This window comes from Gallinula chloropus (genome assembly GCF_964237585.1).
Source record: "Gallinula chloropus genome assembly, chromosome: 15".
NCBI classification, from domain to species: domain Eukaryota; kingdom Metazoa; phylum Chordata; class Aves; order Gruiformes; family Rallidae; genus Gallinula; species Gallinula chloropus.
In genome coordinates, this window is record NC_140100.1 from 14,599,571 (window position 1) to 14,612,264 (window position 12,694).

The 12,694-nt window shown below is 56.2% G+C and overlaps 2 protein-coding genes across 2 annotated transcripts; one reads left to right on the forward strand and one right to left on the reverse strand.

Annotated features, from left to right (window-relative positions):
* Positions 1-2,698: 2,698 nt before the first annotated feature.
* Positions 2,699-7,679, reverse strand: EEF2KMT (eukaryotic elongation factor 2 lysine methyltransferase). The gene is made up of 8 exons (XM_084270858.1): positions 7,523-7,679; positions 7,363-7,425; positions 6,529-6,609; positions 6,258-6,359; positions 5,942-6,075; positions 4,640-4,944; positions 3,332-3,481; positions 2,699-3,175 (listed from the first exon to the last, which is right to left on the reverse strand). The coding sequence occupies exons 1-8, from the start codon at positions 7,601-7,603 to the stop codon at positions 3,075-3,077; spliced, it is 1,017 nt and encodes a 338-aa protein (XP_084126984.1). The 5' UTR covers positions 7,604-7,679; the 3' UTR covers positions 2,699-3,074.
* Positions 7,680-7,814: 135 nt separating this feature from the next.
* NDUFB6 (NADH:ubiquinone oxidoreductase subunit B6) lies at positions 7,815-10,826 on the forward strand. Its single transcript, XM_084271132.1, has 4 exons — positions 7,815-8,092; positions 8,168-8,260; positions 9,358-9,402; positions 10,677-10,826. Exons 1-4 carry the CDS (start codon positions 7,913-7,915, stop codon positions 10,743-10,745), a joined length of 387 nt encoding a protein of 128 aa, XP_084127258.1. The 5' UTR covers positions 7,815-7,912; the 3' UTR covers positions 10,746-10,826.
* Positions 10,827-12,694: the final 1,868 nt, after the last annotated feature.

Below are 12,694 nucleotides of genomic sequence, written 5' to 3' on the forward strand. Positions count from 1 at the left end.
AGTTGCTGTTTTTAACTACATCATCTTGGGAAAATGACTGAGACACACCTTTCCCTTTCTAATTCCAGCTCCTTGTGGGAATAGTGCTGAAGGTGCTGCTGAGGGTGTTTGCTGTGTGCCAGCAGCGTGAGCTGTGAGGGAGGCAGGGTTCCTGCACTGAAGAGAATCACAGAATCCCAGACTGGTCTGGGTTGGAAGGGACCCCAAGGATCACAGAGCTCCAACCCCCTGCCACAGGCAGGGCCACCAACCTCCAGGCCTGGAGCTACACAAGGTTGCCCAGGGCCCCATCCAACCTGGCCTTGAACAACCCCAGGGATGGGGCATCCACCCCCTCTCTGGGCAGCCTGTTCCAGCCCCTCACCACTCTCTCTGGAAAGAACTTCTCCCTAATATCTCATCTCACCCTTCCCTCCTTCAGCTTCACTCCATCCCCCTTGTCCTGCCAGTCTCTGCCCTTTGAACAAGCTGATTCCCTCCTGTTCCTCTGCTCCCTTCAGGGACTGGAAGGCTGCAATGAGGTCCCCCTGCAGCCTTCTCTTCTCCAGGCTGAACCAGCCCAGCTCCCTCAGCCTCTCTCCGTAGGGGAGCTGCTCCAGCCCTCTGAGCATCTTTGTGGCTCCTCTGACCCCTCTCCAACAGTCCCACATCTTTCTTGTCCTGGGGCCCCAGCTCTGGACACAGGACTCCAGCTGGGGCCTCCTGAGGGCAGAGCAGAGAGGGACAATCCCCTCCCTGTCCCTGCTGCCACCCCTCTGCTGATGGAAGAGTATGAGCATTGCCATCTGCATTGATTTTCCCTTCCTTAGCACTCAGCCTGAATCTGTTGGAAGGAGGTTCAGTTACTCCTAGAAACTCCTCTGTGCCGAGTCTGCTACATGTGCTGCTTACAGGTCAGTTTCTGGTGACCGTGCTGAGATGGGTATGTAAACTCTCAGGCATTACACCTGTTGGACAGGAAGCACTTCAGGAAGTTGGGGTGTTTTTCTTTACAAACAAGAGATGCTCTTTATTCTAGTTGTTTGATTTGAACTGAGGATACAGTGGGTGTTTAGTTTTATAACCAGTCTCAGCTGGTCTTCCTCAGACAAGCACTGACTGTGCACTTGAGACCTTTTTCTGAGACAGAACCATTGAGTTTCCCTCTTACAGTGTGTGCAGGAACAGGAAAGTCCAGCAGTGGGTATGTGGCAGCTCTACTGAATGCTTTCAAAGAAAAAGGACCTTTCAGTGAGTGTTGTCCTTGTGCCCTGCAGTGAATGTGCCCATTTACCTTGAGAAAGAACATAAACACTCTCTCTTTTGAACAAGCAAAGAGGAAAGGAAAAAACAAACCCAACCTGGGTTACACAAGTATGTGTAACTCAAAGAAAGGGCACTCAGCTTTCCCAGTGCTCACTCAGGTGTGCCCTCTGCCTCCTTTATTTACCAGCAGCATTCAGGTGCAGGTCTGATGCTTAAATGATGCTTTTTTCATCACATTCCAGCTTTATAAAATGCATGTCAGTCAGTTGAGGACCAAGTGTGCTTGGTTTTCTGAGGTCCCTGCTTGAATCGAGCCTCTTCAGAGTTCCTAGTTCAGTGGTGGCTTCTCCACCAGCATTTTTTCAACCCACTTACTGAGGGATCTTTAACAGCAGTGTTTGCCAGGGTAGGCAGCACTTTGCTAATCTTGCCTTTCCCCTCTGCACCCTGGTTACAGTAGACACTGAAAAAAGATTGTGGGGAGATAAGAGTCCTGAGTTGCTTACTGCAGGGCTTTGGCACTTTCACTAGTTTACTGGCTGAGGAATGGGCCATAAAGATTGATTTATCTGCTGAACATTTGTATTTCTTTGACCTGGCTCTTCCCATTCAGCCGCTGATAATGCACATGGTCATCAATCAGGCATTTCTCTAATTAAACAGTAATGCCAAAAGCTTTAGGGAGGTTTCATGTCCCCAGAGTAAAGTGGTTTAGGTCCAAAATTGTAAAACAAAGTGCCATGAGGTTACTTGGTTATATCTGTCATAAAACTAGCAGTTGTGGCCTCCTTTAATTGGAACTAGATGATTCTTCAAGTTTATAATTAGTTATCTAATGCTGTAGAAGGAGGAGGCTGAAGTATCTGTTCTTTTTCTTTCAAGTAGCTTTTAATCCAAGGTGCAGAAAAGGGAGTCAAGAGGAAAGAGCAGCACCTTTGATTCTCTGCTTCAGGACCAGCGCTGCCCAGCAGCACAGCTGATCAGTGGATTCCAGAAAGCTGCAGAGAAGGTGGGCTGGATCCTTCCTCCTCACGTACCTGTGAGGTGTCACCACAGAGTGAGTCCCCTTGAGCTTCTGGGGGGGAGCTCCCTGATCCCCAGGGGCGAGTGACGGGGGGGGGGGGGGCTCCCTGATCCCCAGGGGCAAGTTACAGGGGGGAGCTCCCTGATCCCCATCTGCAAGTGATGGGGGTGCTCCCTGACCCCCAGTGACAGTCCATGTGTGAGACAGATGTCAATCAAGTTCTGAGTTTTGCCCTCCCTGCAGAACAGTAAAGGCAACACCTGGAGCCTGCAGAGTGGGTTTACCTCCTCCTACAGCATCACATGCAAGCCTGGGACATTAACTGCTGCACTCATTGTAGGCACTGCTACTGTGTAAGATGATCCATACTGCAGGTATATACAGACAAGCATAAGAACTGGAATAGATAACAATTACAGCTGGTTTTAAGGTAAAAAAATAGATTTATTACAGTGTTTTGCTCCCTTGTCGGTGTGAGCTGCTCATGCTGTGATCCTGCAGGTGTGACTCCATTATTTACACAGCAAATCAGTTGGGGGAAAAACCCCCAACAGCCAGCAGCGTTGGGTTCTGTTGTGCTCTGCCCAACCCGAGTGCAGGACAGTCGGGGCTCTCTGCTGCCACTCACGGGTCACAGATAGTTCGGGGCAGCCGCTTGTTGGGCTGTGTGCTGACAGTGACAGGAGCGCTCTGTGCTTACAGGTGTATTCTCAGCGCCTCTCGTGGACGTTTCTGGAATTCAAGACTATCTTGTTGCAAGGATGAGAGCGCTCTGAAAGTCCCAGTTCCATCCTGTTTGGCAGGTCTATACAAGCAGCTGTAGAATAGTGACATTGGGCTGCGCCTCGCTGGGGAAAAAACTGTTGCTGAGGGCTGGAATCACCTGCCATCCAATGCCAACCTCATCTGCAGAGAGAAGCACTGGGAGTCGAATTTCTGCTTAAAACAGAGCAGTATTTGCACATCAAAGACATTCAGCACGCTGTCAAATGCCCACCCCACCCCTCAAACTGCTCCTGTCCATCTTCTGTACAGATGCATAGAAGGGAGTGAGGCACCTACCAAGCCCAGCCAGGAACCTGCAGTAGGTGTCTGGGTTACGAATGGTGGAAGCAATGTAGACCTCAGGAGGTGTTCCAGTGGCTCTGAAAGCAGAGAGCTTTTGTAGCATCCCAGTCAGGGCTGACGTTACCTCCGGATCGTAGATCACATCTGCACAAAAAGAACGTTCACTGCTGACTGAATAGATAGCACAAAAGCAGAAGGCAGGCTCCAGAAGAGATGGAGGCAGTGCTCACCTCACAGGAGAGGCAGAGTGTCTTACTGAGGGGATAGTAAATGCCAAGGGGAGACCTTAGGAAGGGCCTCCACCACCCTGCATCCCTGCTCCTCTTTGGGAAGCAGATCTGAGCCCACGTGAAGGGAGGGAACACAGCCTTTGGGGATCAGCACTCCCTGGTAGGGCTGTCCTTGGCAGAGTGAAACCATGCTGTTAAAAGCTGTGCATTTCAGAGGCTGGTTGCAAAAGACTGATGGGAACTGCAGCAGTTTTCACCTCAAATAATTGCCTGGAGAGCAGAAACAGTGGGGACAGGTAAGGGGGGTAAAGCACCAGCCTTGCTCACGGCTGCAGTTCTGAAATGAGTCAGTCCTGTGTTCAAGGACTGAGGCTCCAGAGGTGGTGGAAACACCAAGGCAGAGCTGTGTCCTGGTGACAGGTTACTCTTGGTGAATGTCCTCAGGGTGTGTTCTGCACTAAGTAGTAACAGCACATCCTCAGTACACAGAAAGCAACTGTGGTTTGGAGTTGCCTTTCCTTTGTGAGCCCAGCATGGGCTGGTTTGGGTGCTCTCTGAACAGTGTGGTGGTGTCAGGTGTATGTGATGCATCCTGCAGTGCCTTGATGACAAAGGCAGTACATCTGGTCATGTTTTCACCTACATTCTTCAGTAACTTTTGCTCTGCAAAGCCTCAAATCTGAGTGTAAAATCCTGTAGATGCAGCTAAGAAGTTTTACTGTTGCCAGATGTTCTGTTACTAGGTATTTATGAACTCCCTCCAGTCTCACACATGGGCAAGTTCCAGAAGAGTTCTAATTTCAATGGTGTTACTCCTGGAGAGGATGCCAAGGCTCCCAGTTACCACCAAGGCTTTTAAGGGCAGCAAGTTTATCATTCTCTCTTTCTGGATTATTTTTTTTTTTTAAATACAGAAGGGAAAAATAACGTTGGTCTTATGTAAAGAACTGTAGAACATGGGAGAAACACAGAATGGTGCAGTGAGCTGGGAGGAGATCTGCTCTGCAATGCCCCAAAGGGCTTCCTGCTGCCCCATAGTGTGCCACGAGGGGTCAGGGGAAGTGTAAAGCACCTGCTGCAATGATGACATCGGGCTGCAGATCCAACAGCTGGTTTTCTGTAACTGAGCCCCAGTCGAGTTCTGCCACGATTACTCTGGGGTTCGGGGAACCCACTGCTCCTGCCCCTTGGCCTTGGGACTCTGTCTGGATACAGGTGCTCTCAGGTTCCCAGGGAAAGCCGTTGAAATGGATGTTTTCCTCCAGCTGTTTGAGAACAGCTGGGTGGCAGTCGCTGAAGATGTACGTCTTGGGCTTGCAGGCTTTGCATACGACGAGTCCAGTGAAGCCGATCCCGCTCCCCAGCTCCAGGACTGTCCTGAAGGGCAACAGTGGAACACAAGGCAGAGTGAGCTGGGGCTGTTCAGCCTGGAGAAAAGAAGACTAAGGGGGGACCTTGTTTATGTTTATCAGTATCTGAAGTATGGGATGCAGGGGGAAATGGGCAGCCCCTTTTCAGTGTCTGTGGGGACAGGACAAGGGGCAATGGCTGCAAGTTGGAGCAGAGGAAGTTCCACAGCAATCTGGGGAAGAACTTTTCCCCAGTGAGGGTGAGGGAGCCCTGGGACAGGCTGCCCAGGGGGTGTGGAGTCTCCGTCTCTGGAGAGATTCCAGCCCCGTCTGGACGCCGCCCTGTGCAATATGAGCTGGGGAGCTGCTTTGGCAGGGGGTTGGACCCCATGGGCTCTCCAGGTCCCTTCCCGCCCCTGGGATTCTGTGATTAACCAGGGCTCTGCAGCAAGTTAGGAAAACAAAACCTCCCAAGTCTGCCTGAAGGTCAAATGAGTTACAGGTTACTTCAGACTTTGAGTGAACTATCTCCCCTCTACCCTTTGTTTCTAACAACAGGGAGAGTTAGTGAACACCAGAGGTGTAACTGGAAGCATGGAAATGAAGTCCCTCAAGTACAGCTTTGGCATAGGGTTCAGAGCGTTTCCAGCGCTGGGGTGAGGTGTGTTCCACCTGCACTTGGGCTCCTGCAGCAGGGTTCTTCCCTGCATCTGAGCTGGGCAGTGGAGAGAAACGGGCGCCTCAGCCCAGCTCTGCTCCTTGGAGGTCAGTACTTATCTTAGCCTCAGAAGTGCCTGTTCCTCTCAGCTACCTGTGAAGAGTAGGCTGTGAGCAGAGATGTGCTGCCTACATGTTGGAAGTTGGGCTCCATGAATCCCAGCATGGAGCATGCCCAAGTTACCAGCCAGGCAGTTACTCTGGAGGTAAATACTGTGTGTTATTAAATTACACTTGCAGAGCTCAAGAAATGCCTGAAAATACCACGGCTTCTTTCCCACCTCTCATTCCAGGCCACAGCTGTTTACCTGCCAGTGAAAACACCCGGGTTCTCCACTGCCCATGCAGCCAGGTAAAGAGCAGCATCCCAAGTGACAAGCCCTGTGGTTCCTCCAGAGACGATTGCTGTGCTCTCAGAGAGGGTAATGGCTTCTCCTGTGGGCTGGGGGACACACAAGAGAGAGATGGATGGGCACAGACAGTGGACCACCCAGTTAACAAGGGTACTGCTGCCTGGGCAAGGTAGGAAGGACTCTGGGTTTCTGGGGAGTGACTTTTCAAGGCAATTAATGCTCAGTTCAGATGATTAAAAAGGATTTGTAACAAAACAGCATTTGTTTTTACCAGTAAGTAGCTTTTGTAACAGAGAGTAGATTCTTCTTCATTTAAAAGACTTGCCAGGGTATCGTACAGCTCATCCAGGGGTTCAGCTGCCGTGGATTCGTGCTGTGCCAGAGAGAAGGGGGCAGCTCTGGGCATCAAATTGTCATGAAACAGACACCACACACACGTTAAGCCCCATTTTAATACACAGTATTTTAGACTGAATGCTCTTTTGTGGTGATACAAATAATTCAGCCTGTAATAAATAATTCAGTGTAAGGCTGGTGTGTACCTTTTTGATGAGTTCAGTCAGAAAGCACCTCCTGTACTTGGTGGCAGGGGGATATTTTACACACAGAGGGTGGAGAACGGTCTGAAAGAGGAGGAATGGAGACCAGTTACTGAGGGAAGTTTGGAAAAGGCAGGAAGGGGCCAGAGAATCCCAGACTGGTCTGGGTTGGAAGGGACCCCAAGGATCACAGAGCTCCAACCCCCTGCCACAGGCAGGGACACCAACCTCCAGGCCTGGAGCTACACAAGGTTGCCCAGGGCCCCATCCAACTTGGCCTTGAACACCCCCAGGGATGGGGCACCCACCCCTCTCTGGGCAGCCTGTTCCAGCCCCTCACCACTCTCTCTGCAAAGAACTTCCCCCTAATATCTCATCTCCCCCTTCCCTCCTTCAGCTTCACTCCATCCCCCTTGTCCTGCCAGTCTCTGATTTAAGTTGAAGGACACGGGAACCATTCGCTGGCTCCGGGGCCGGGAGCTGCCCCGGGCTCCTGTCTGGCTCCGTGAGGTGCTGCTGAGCCGCAGAACGGACCGAAACCCTCTGCGGATCCGCAGCAGCGACACACCCGCCTCTTCTCGGAACGGACACCGCGAAACCGCGCGGGAAGAGCCCCGCGAGCGGTGCTGTGGTTGCTCTGCCCTCTCTTTTGGGGGGGCTGCTGCCTTACTCGCAGCTTCCGGCGGGCGGGCAGGGCCGGGGCACCCCGGGCTGAGCCGGGTCCGCGGGAGGCGGGCAGGGCCGGGCTGGGCCGGGTCCGCGGGCAGGGCCCGGCTGGGCCCCATGGCGGGGAGCGCGTCCCGCCCCGGTGAGCGCCCCTTCCCCACCCCCCCTCACCTTGTGCAGGATGTCCAGGAGCAGCGCCGGGCCCGCCGCCGTCCGCAGGTCGCGCTCAAGTTCCTAAACCGGAGGAGATACAGCTGAGGCTTCCCCCCGCCCTCCCGTCTCCCCGGCTGCCGCCGCCCCAGCCCAGCCGCCCGCTGCCCTCCCGCCGTACCGGCCAGGGGAAGGAGCGGAGCTGCCGGGCGGCCAGGAAGCGGCGCTGGAAGCGGAGGGACAGCAGCTCGGGCTCGGCCATGGCCCTCCCACCGCTCCCCCCCCTCCGCTCAGCAGGCCGCGCGTCCCCGGCTCTCGCCTGACTGGGACCGCGGGGGGAGCAGCCACCGCCTGGGCGGGGGCTCGAACCCGCGACCCCCAGACCAACAGCCTGATGCTCTCCCGGCGGAGCTGAGCCGGCGCGGAGGGGCGGGGCCCCGCCGGCCTTCCCCGCGCGCGCTCTGCTGACGCAGCGCCGCGCGCCTCGGGGACGTCACCGCGTCGCGGCGAAGGACACAGCGCCCGTCGGGGGCCCGGGGGGTCCCGTCGTGCCGGGGCCGGCGGCGCCATCATGAGCGGCTACAGCCCGGACGAGCGGCTGCGGCTGCAGCAGCTCCGCGCCCTGCGGCGCCGCTGGCTGCGCGACCAGGAGCTGAGCGAGCGGGAGCCCGTCCTGCCGCCGCAGCGCCTGGGGCCGGTGGCCGCCTTCTGGGAGCGCTTCCTGCGGCCCGGCGGGCTCTGGCGGCAGCAGGTGAGGCGCGGGGGGGGGGGGCGGCCTGGCCCGGCCCCGCCGGCCCGGGCCTGACGCGCGTCCCCGTGCCCGCAGGTGTTCAAGGCCTACCAGGCGGGCGGCTTCATCCTCCTCCGGTTCCTCATCCCCTCCTGGATCGCCTGCTACTACGTGAAGTACCACGTCACGGTGCGTGCGGGGCGAGGGGGCAGCTGGTCAGGCGGCGGGGGGGGGGGGGGGGGTGGCCCCGGCTGGTGTCAGCAGCGGCGTGGCCGGGGGGCGATCGCCCCTGTGCTCAGCGCTGGGGTCAGGTCTGGGCCCCTCGCTGCAAGGACACTGAGGTCCTGGAGCGAGTCCAGAGAAGGGCAACCAGGCTGGGGAAGGGGCTGGAGGGCAAATCCTCTGAGGAGCAGCTGAGGGAGCTGGGGGTGTTCAGCCTGGAGAAGAGGAGGCTGAGGGGAGACCTTCTCCCCACTTCCCCTGCCCTGCCAGGAGGTTGTGGTTAGCTGGGGTTATCAGCCTCTTCTGGCAGATGACCAGTGACAGGCTGAGAGGGAATGGCTGCAGGTTGCACCAGGGCAGGTTCAGGTTAGAAATGAGGAGGCATTTCTTCTCCAAAAGAGTGTTTGGGCATCAGAACGGGCTGCCCAGGGACATGGTGGAGTCACCATCTCCCTCAGGGTGTCCAAGGGAAGGTTGGATGAGGTACTGAGGGGTGTGGTTTGGTCAGTGATACAGGGGTAGGGGGGTGGTTGGACTGGGTGATCTCAGAGGTCTTTTCCAACCTGAACAATTCTGTGATTCTCTGACCAACCAGCTGGGTGCTGCTGTGGGCACAGGTGACATCCCACAGTCTGTTTGGCACCTGTTTCTCCTCACTTGGGGGGCACAAATACCTATTTACTTATTTGTGGTGATCCTATGGCAGTGACCAGCTCTGACTGTGCTGCTTCAGAGGAGCCAGAAACTTCTTGTCTTCATCACTTTGCAGGAGGAACGGTGCCCTGAGGGGTGGTGAGGCTGCAGCTGCTGGGGGGGGACAGGGAACAGCCACTGTGCTGACAACAGCACCGACCTTCCCCTTCCACGGGCTTGTCTTGCTTGGGAGGTGTAGTTTTATTAGCCTCAGGTATTAATTAGCAAAGAGCACCAGGCTTAATGAGCCTTGTGCTCTGTAGAACTTGTATTTTGGCTGGGCTGGTGTATTTCTGGCTGGGCAATGCTGTGTGCTTCATGTGGGTAACGCTGCTTCTGCCCTGCCCCCCCCTCCTCTCTCCCACCCACAGAAGAAGCCGCTTGCTGTCGTTATGTCCAATCCAAGCATATTCCCGGTGAGTCCACACTTGTTCTACCTCCCAGGCAGGAAAGAGGGGGCTTGGGGAGGGGTACAGGTCTGGGCAGTGGCCGTGTGGGGTGAGTTTCTGGGAGGGGGAGGTCGATGCTGTGGGCAGGCTGCGCTGGAGCAGCAGTTTTTGGGGGGTGTGTGTGTGTGTGTGTATGTGTGTGTGTAGCTTCCCTAAGAAGAGGCTGAACACAAACATTAATCCCTTTGTGGAGGGCTTTGGGTGCCCAGCACTGCTGTGAAGGCAGGGCTGCCAGTGTGTGGGGTGGTGGGGCAGTGACTGCTGACAGCAGTTGGCATGGAGTGTGTGGGTTCTGACTGCACAGGCTCACTCCCAGTTGTCCCCACACTCAGAGCTGGGCCACCCCAGCTCCAACTTTGGTTTGCAGAGGGGGTGGTTTGGGCTCTCTGGGCTCTGGGACAGCTCTGAGCTGTTACTTGTTGCTTTGTAGTGAGCCCATGTGTGCTCTGAGCCCTTGCTCCTGGCCTGGTGTAGCCAGGCAGTGGGCAGATACTCTCCCAGCAGTTCAGCTCTGCTGTTTCTGCAGGTTTTTCTCCTTCTGCAGAACACCTGCCTGACCATGCTATCTGAAAGAACATGCTGAGAAGTTCCATCCCTGACAACCACACAGCAGCAGCCTGAAGGCCAAGCTGTGGGCCCCTCACCTCAGCCTAATTACTCACTCTCATTAGGTCGGCTCAGCCAGGACTCTGCCTGAAGCTGCAGCCAGGCACCAGGCTGAGCTTTGGGGGATCACATAGCCCTTCGTGGGCTGTGGGCTTGGAGGCTCACTGAAACCTGTGGGGAGGGTCCTTGTGCAGGGCTAGAAGTCCAGTGGGTATATGTATATTTAAAACAAGAGTCTGAAAACATTAGGCTGCTGTGCTGTAGGTGAGAGGGAGGGGTGAAGGAAGGTCAGAGCCCAGGTGATTTGGCAGCGGTGGGATCCCGGCATCCTGGGCAGTGCTGGGCAAAGGAGAGCCTTCTGGGGAGGCTGGAGTAGGGTGCTGGGCAAAGGAGAGCCTAATGGGGAGGCTGGAGTAGGGTGCTGGGCAAAGGAGAGCCTAATGGGAGGCTGGAGTAAGGTGCTGGGCAAAGGAGAGCCTTCTGGGAGGCTGGAGTAGGGTGCTGGGCAAAGGAGAGCCTAATGGGGAGGCTGGAGTAGGGTGCTGGAAGCTCTGTCTCTGGAAGCAGGGGTGGTTAGAGCTGAACTGAGCCCGGCTCTCGCAGGGGTTGCTCACTGTGCTCTCTCCTTCCCTCAGGGGGACAGGATTTTAGAGACAGGAGAGATTATGCCGCCCCTGAATGATGAACCCCATGAGCACCACTGATGGCCAGAAGCTGATTTTCTCCTTTGGTGAACAGAGAACTGCAGCTGCTTTGTCTCTTCTATTAAAAGAGTCTTTATTCTGCGTTGCCTCAGCTCTTCTTCTTCTTTGCCATCCAGCGAGGCCTGGACAGGCCGCAGAGCTGGGCAGGGGGAAACCAGATGGGGTTTGATAAAAGCAAGTGGAGAGTCTGGCCCCTGGGAAGGAATAACTGCTGGAATCAGTACAGGCTGGGGGTGACCTGCTGGAGAGGAGCTCTGCGGAGAAGGACCTGGGGCTCCTGGTGGGGGACAGGGTGGCCATGAGCCAGCAGTGTGCCCTGGGGGCTGAGAGAGCCAGTGGGATCCTGGGGGCATCAAGAGGAGTGTGGCCAGCAGGTCACAGGAGGGGATCCTCCCCCTCTGCTCTGCCCTGCTCAGGCCCCACCTGGAGTGTTGTGTCCAGTTCTGGGCTCCCTGGGATAAAAAAGACAGGGATCTCCTGGAGAGAGTCCAGAGGAGGCTGGGGAGATGATGAAGGGCCTGGAGCATCTTCCCTGTGAGGAAAGGCTGAGTGAGCTGGGGCTGTTCAGCCTGGAGAAAAGAAGACTAAGGGGGGACCTTATTAATGTTTATCAGTATCTGAAGGATGGGATGCAGGGGGAAATGGGCAGCCCCTTTTCAGGGTCTGTGGGGACAGGACAAGGGGCAATGGCTGCAAGTTGGAGCAGAGGAAGTTCCACTCCAACATGGGGAAGAACTTTTCCCCAGGGAGGGTGAGGGAGCCCTGGGACAGGCTGCCCAGGGGGTGTGGAGTCTTCATCTCTGGAGAGATTCCAGCCCCGTCTGGACGCCGCCCTGTGCAATATGAGCTGGGGAGCTGCTTTGGCAGGGGGTTGGACCTGATGGGCTCTCCAGGTCCCTTCCAACCCCTGGGATTCTGTGAGTCTGTCCTTTACTTCCCCCTGAGTCCACATTATTCCTGTTGCTGCTCATGTGGGGTTGCTCAGGATTGCCAAGTCCTGATGATCTCTGATCCCCCTTCCTCAGCTCTTGGCCTGGTGAGCTCTGGCAGTGGCACGGTACAGGCTGTGGTGGCAGCAGGGGAGCTGCTACAGGTCCCAGGGGAGTAGTGGAAGGGTGTCCTGGGGAGCTCCTGTCCTCTCCTGCTCTAGTGAGCAGTTCCTGCTCCACCAACCAGTTCTGACAGAGACGTCCAGTGAAAATTAAGCTTCCCCCCACATCATCCCACTTCTCAGCCAAGAGAGGGTCACAGAAGTGGCACCACTGCCGAAATGTCTTTGTTCTTTACCCCTTCATGTTCCTTCTCTGGCTTCAGCCCTTTCTGAGTTGGGGTCTCCTGCTCTTGCTGGCCCCAGGTACCTGGGGTTTCTTTGCAGTGGGGAAGATGGATGAGCCGGTGCTCGTGGGTCCCTTCCAACCTGATACTCTGTGACCCAGAGTCTTTTGGTGGCTGCTTTGGCCATGGAAAAATGACTGAAGCAGCAGTGAGGAGGGTGACCTGAGGCACACAGGCAGGGGCGTGTGTCAGCAGTACAGCCTGTGAGGTCACAGGCGGCAGGGTGTCCCCGCCGCCCCCGGGGCAGCCAGGCCCCTCACAGCCCCTGCGGACTCACGCGGGCAGCACCATGGCCAAGGGGGCGAAAACTCTCCTGCAGCCACCGGAGGTCAGGGAGCCCGCGGACCCCAAATCGGGCCCCCACGCTCAGCCCGTGACCCCCGTGCCCCTGCTGGGGCTGGGTGCCCCCCAGGCCCTTGCCAAGCCCATGGACGTCTCTTTCCTCAGGTAAATGGGGGCTGAGGGTGGGATGGCAACTGGGGAACCCAGTAGCGGGGCAGCTTTGGCGTGTGAGAGGACAGCAAGACCACTGGGAGGCACGAGAGGGCCACTGGGGGAACTGGGAAGTCACTGGGGGCTGTTTGGGGGCATGGGAAGGGTAGAGAGTCAAGGGG

Excerpts from the sequence above, each read along its gene's own strand:
- EEF2KMT (XM_084270858.1), bottom strand. The coding sequence starts at position 7,603 with ATGGCCGAGCCCGAGCTGCTGTCCCTCCGCTTCCAGCGCCGCTTCCTG. Across the intron at positions 6,360-6,528 it reads TGACTGAACTCATCAAAAAG|CACGAATCCACGGCAGCTGA; the intron begins GTACACACCAGC and ends TCTCTGGCACAG. Across the intron at positions 3,176-3,331 it reads CAGGTTCCTGGCTGGGCTTG|ATGAGGTTGGCATTGGATGG; the intron begins GTAGGTGCCTCA and ends TTCTCTCTGCAG.
- NDUFB6 (XM_084271132.1), top strand. The coding sequence starts at position 7,913 with ATGAGCGGCTACAGCCCGGACGAGCGGCTGCGGCTGCAGCAGCTCCGC. Across the intron at positions 8,261-9,357 it reads ACGTGAAGTACCACGTCACG|AAGAAGCCGCTTGCTGTCGT; the intron begins GTGCGTGCGGGG and ends TCCCACCCACAG. Across the intron at positions 9,403-10,676 it reads CCAATCCAAGCATATTCCCG|GGGGACAGGATTTTAGAGAC; the intron begins GTGAGTCCACAC and ends TCCTTCCCTCAG.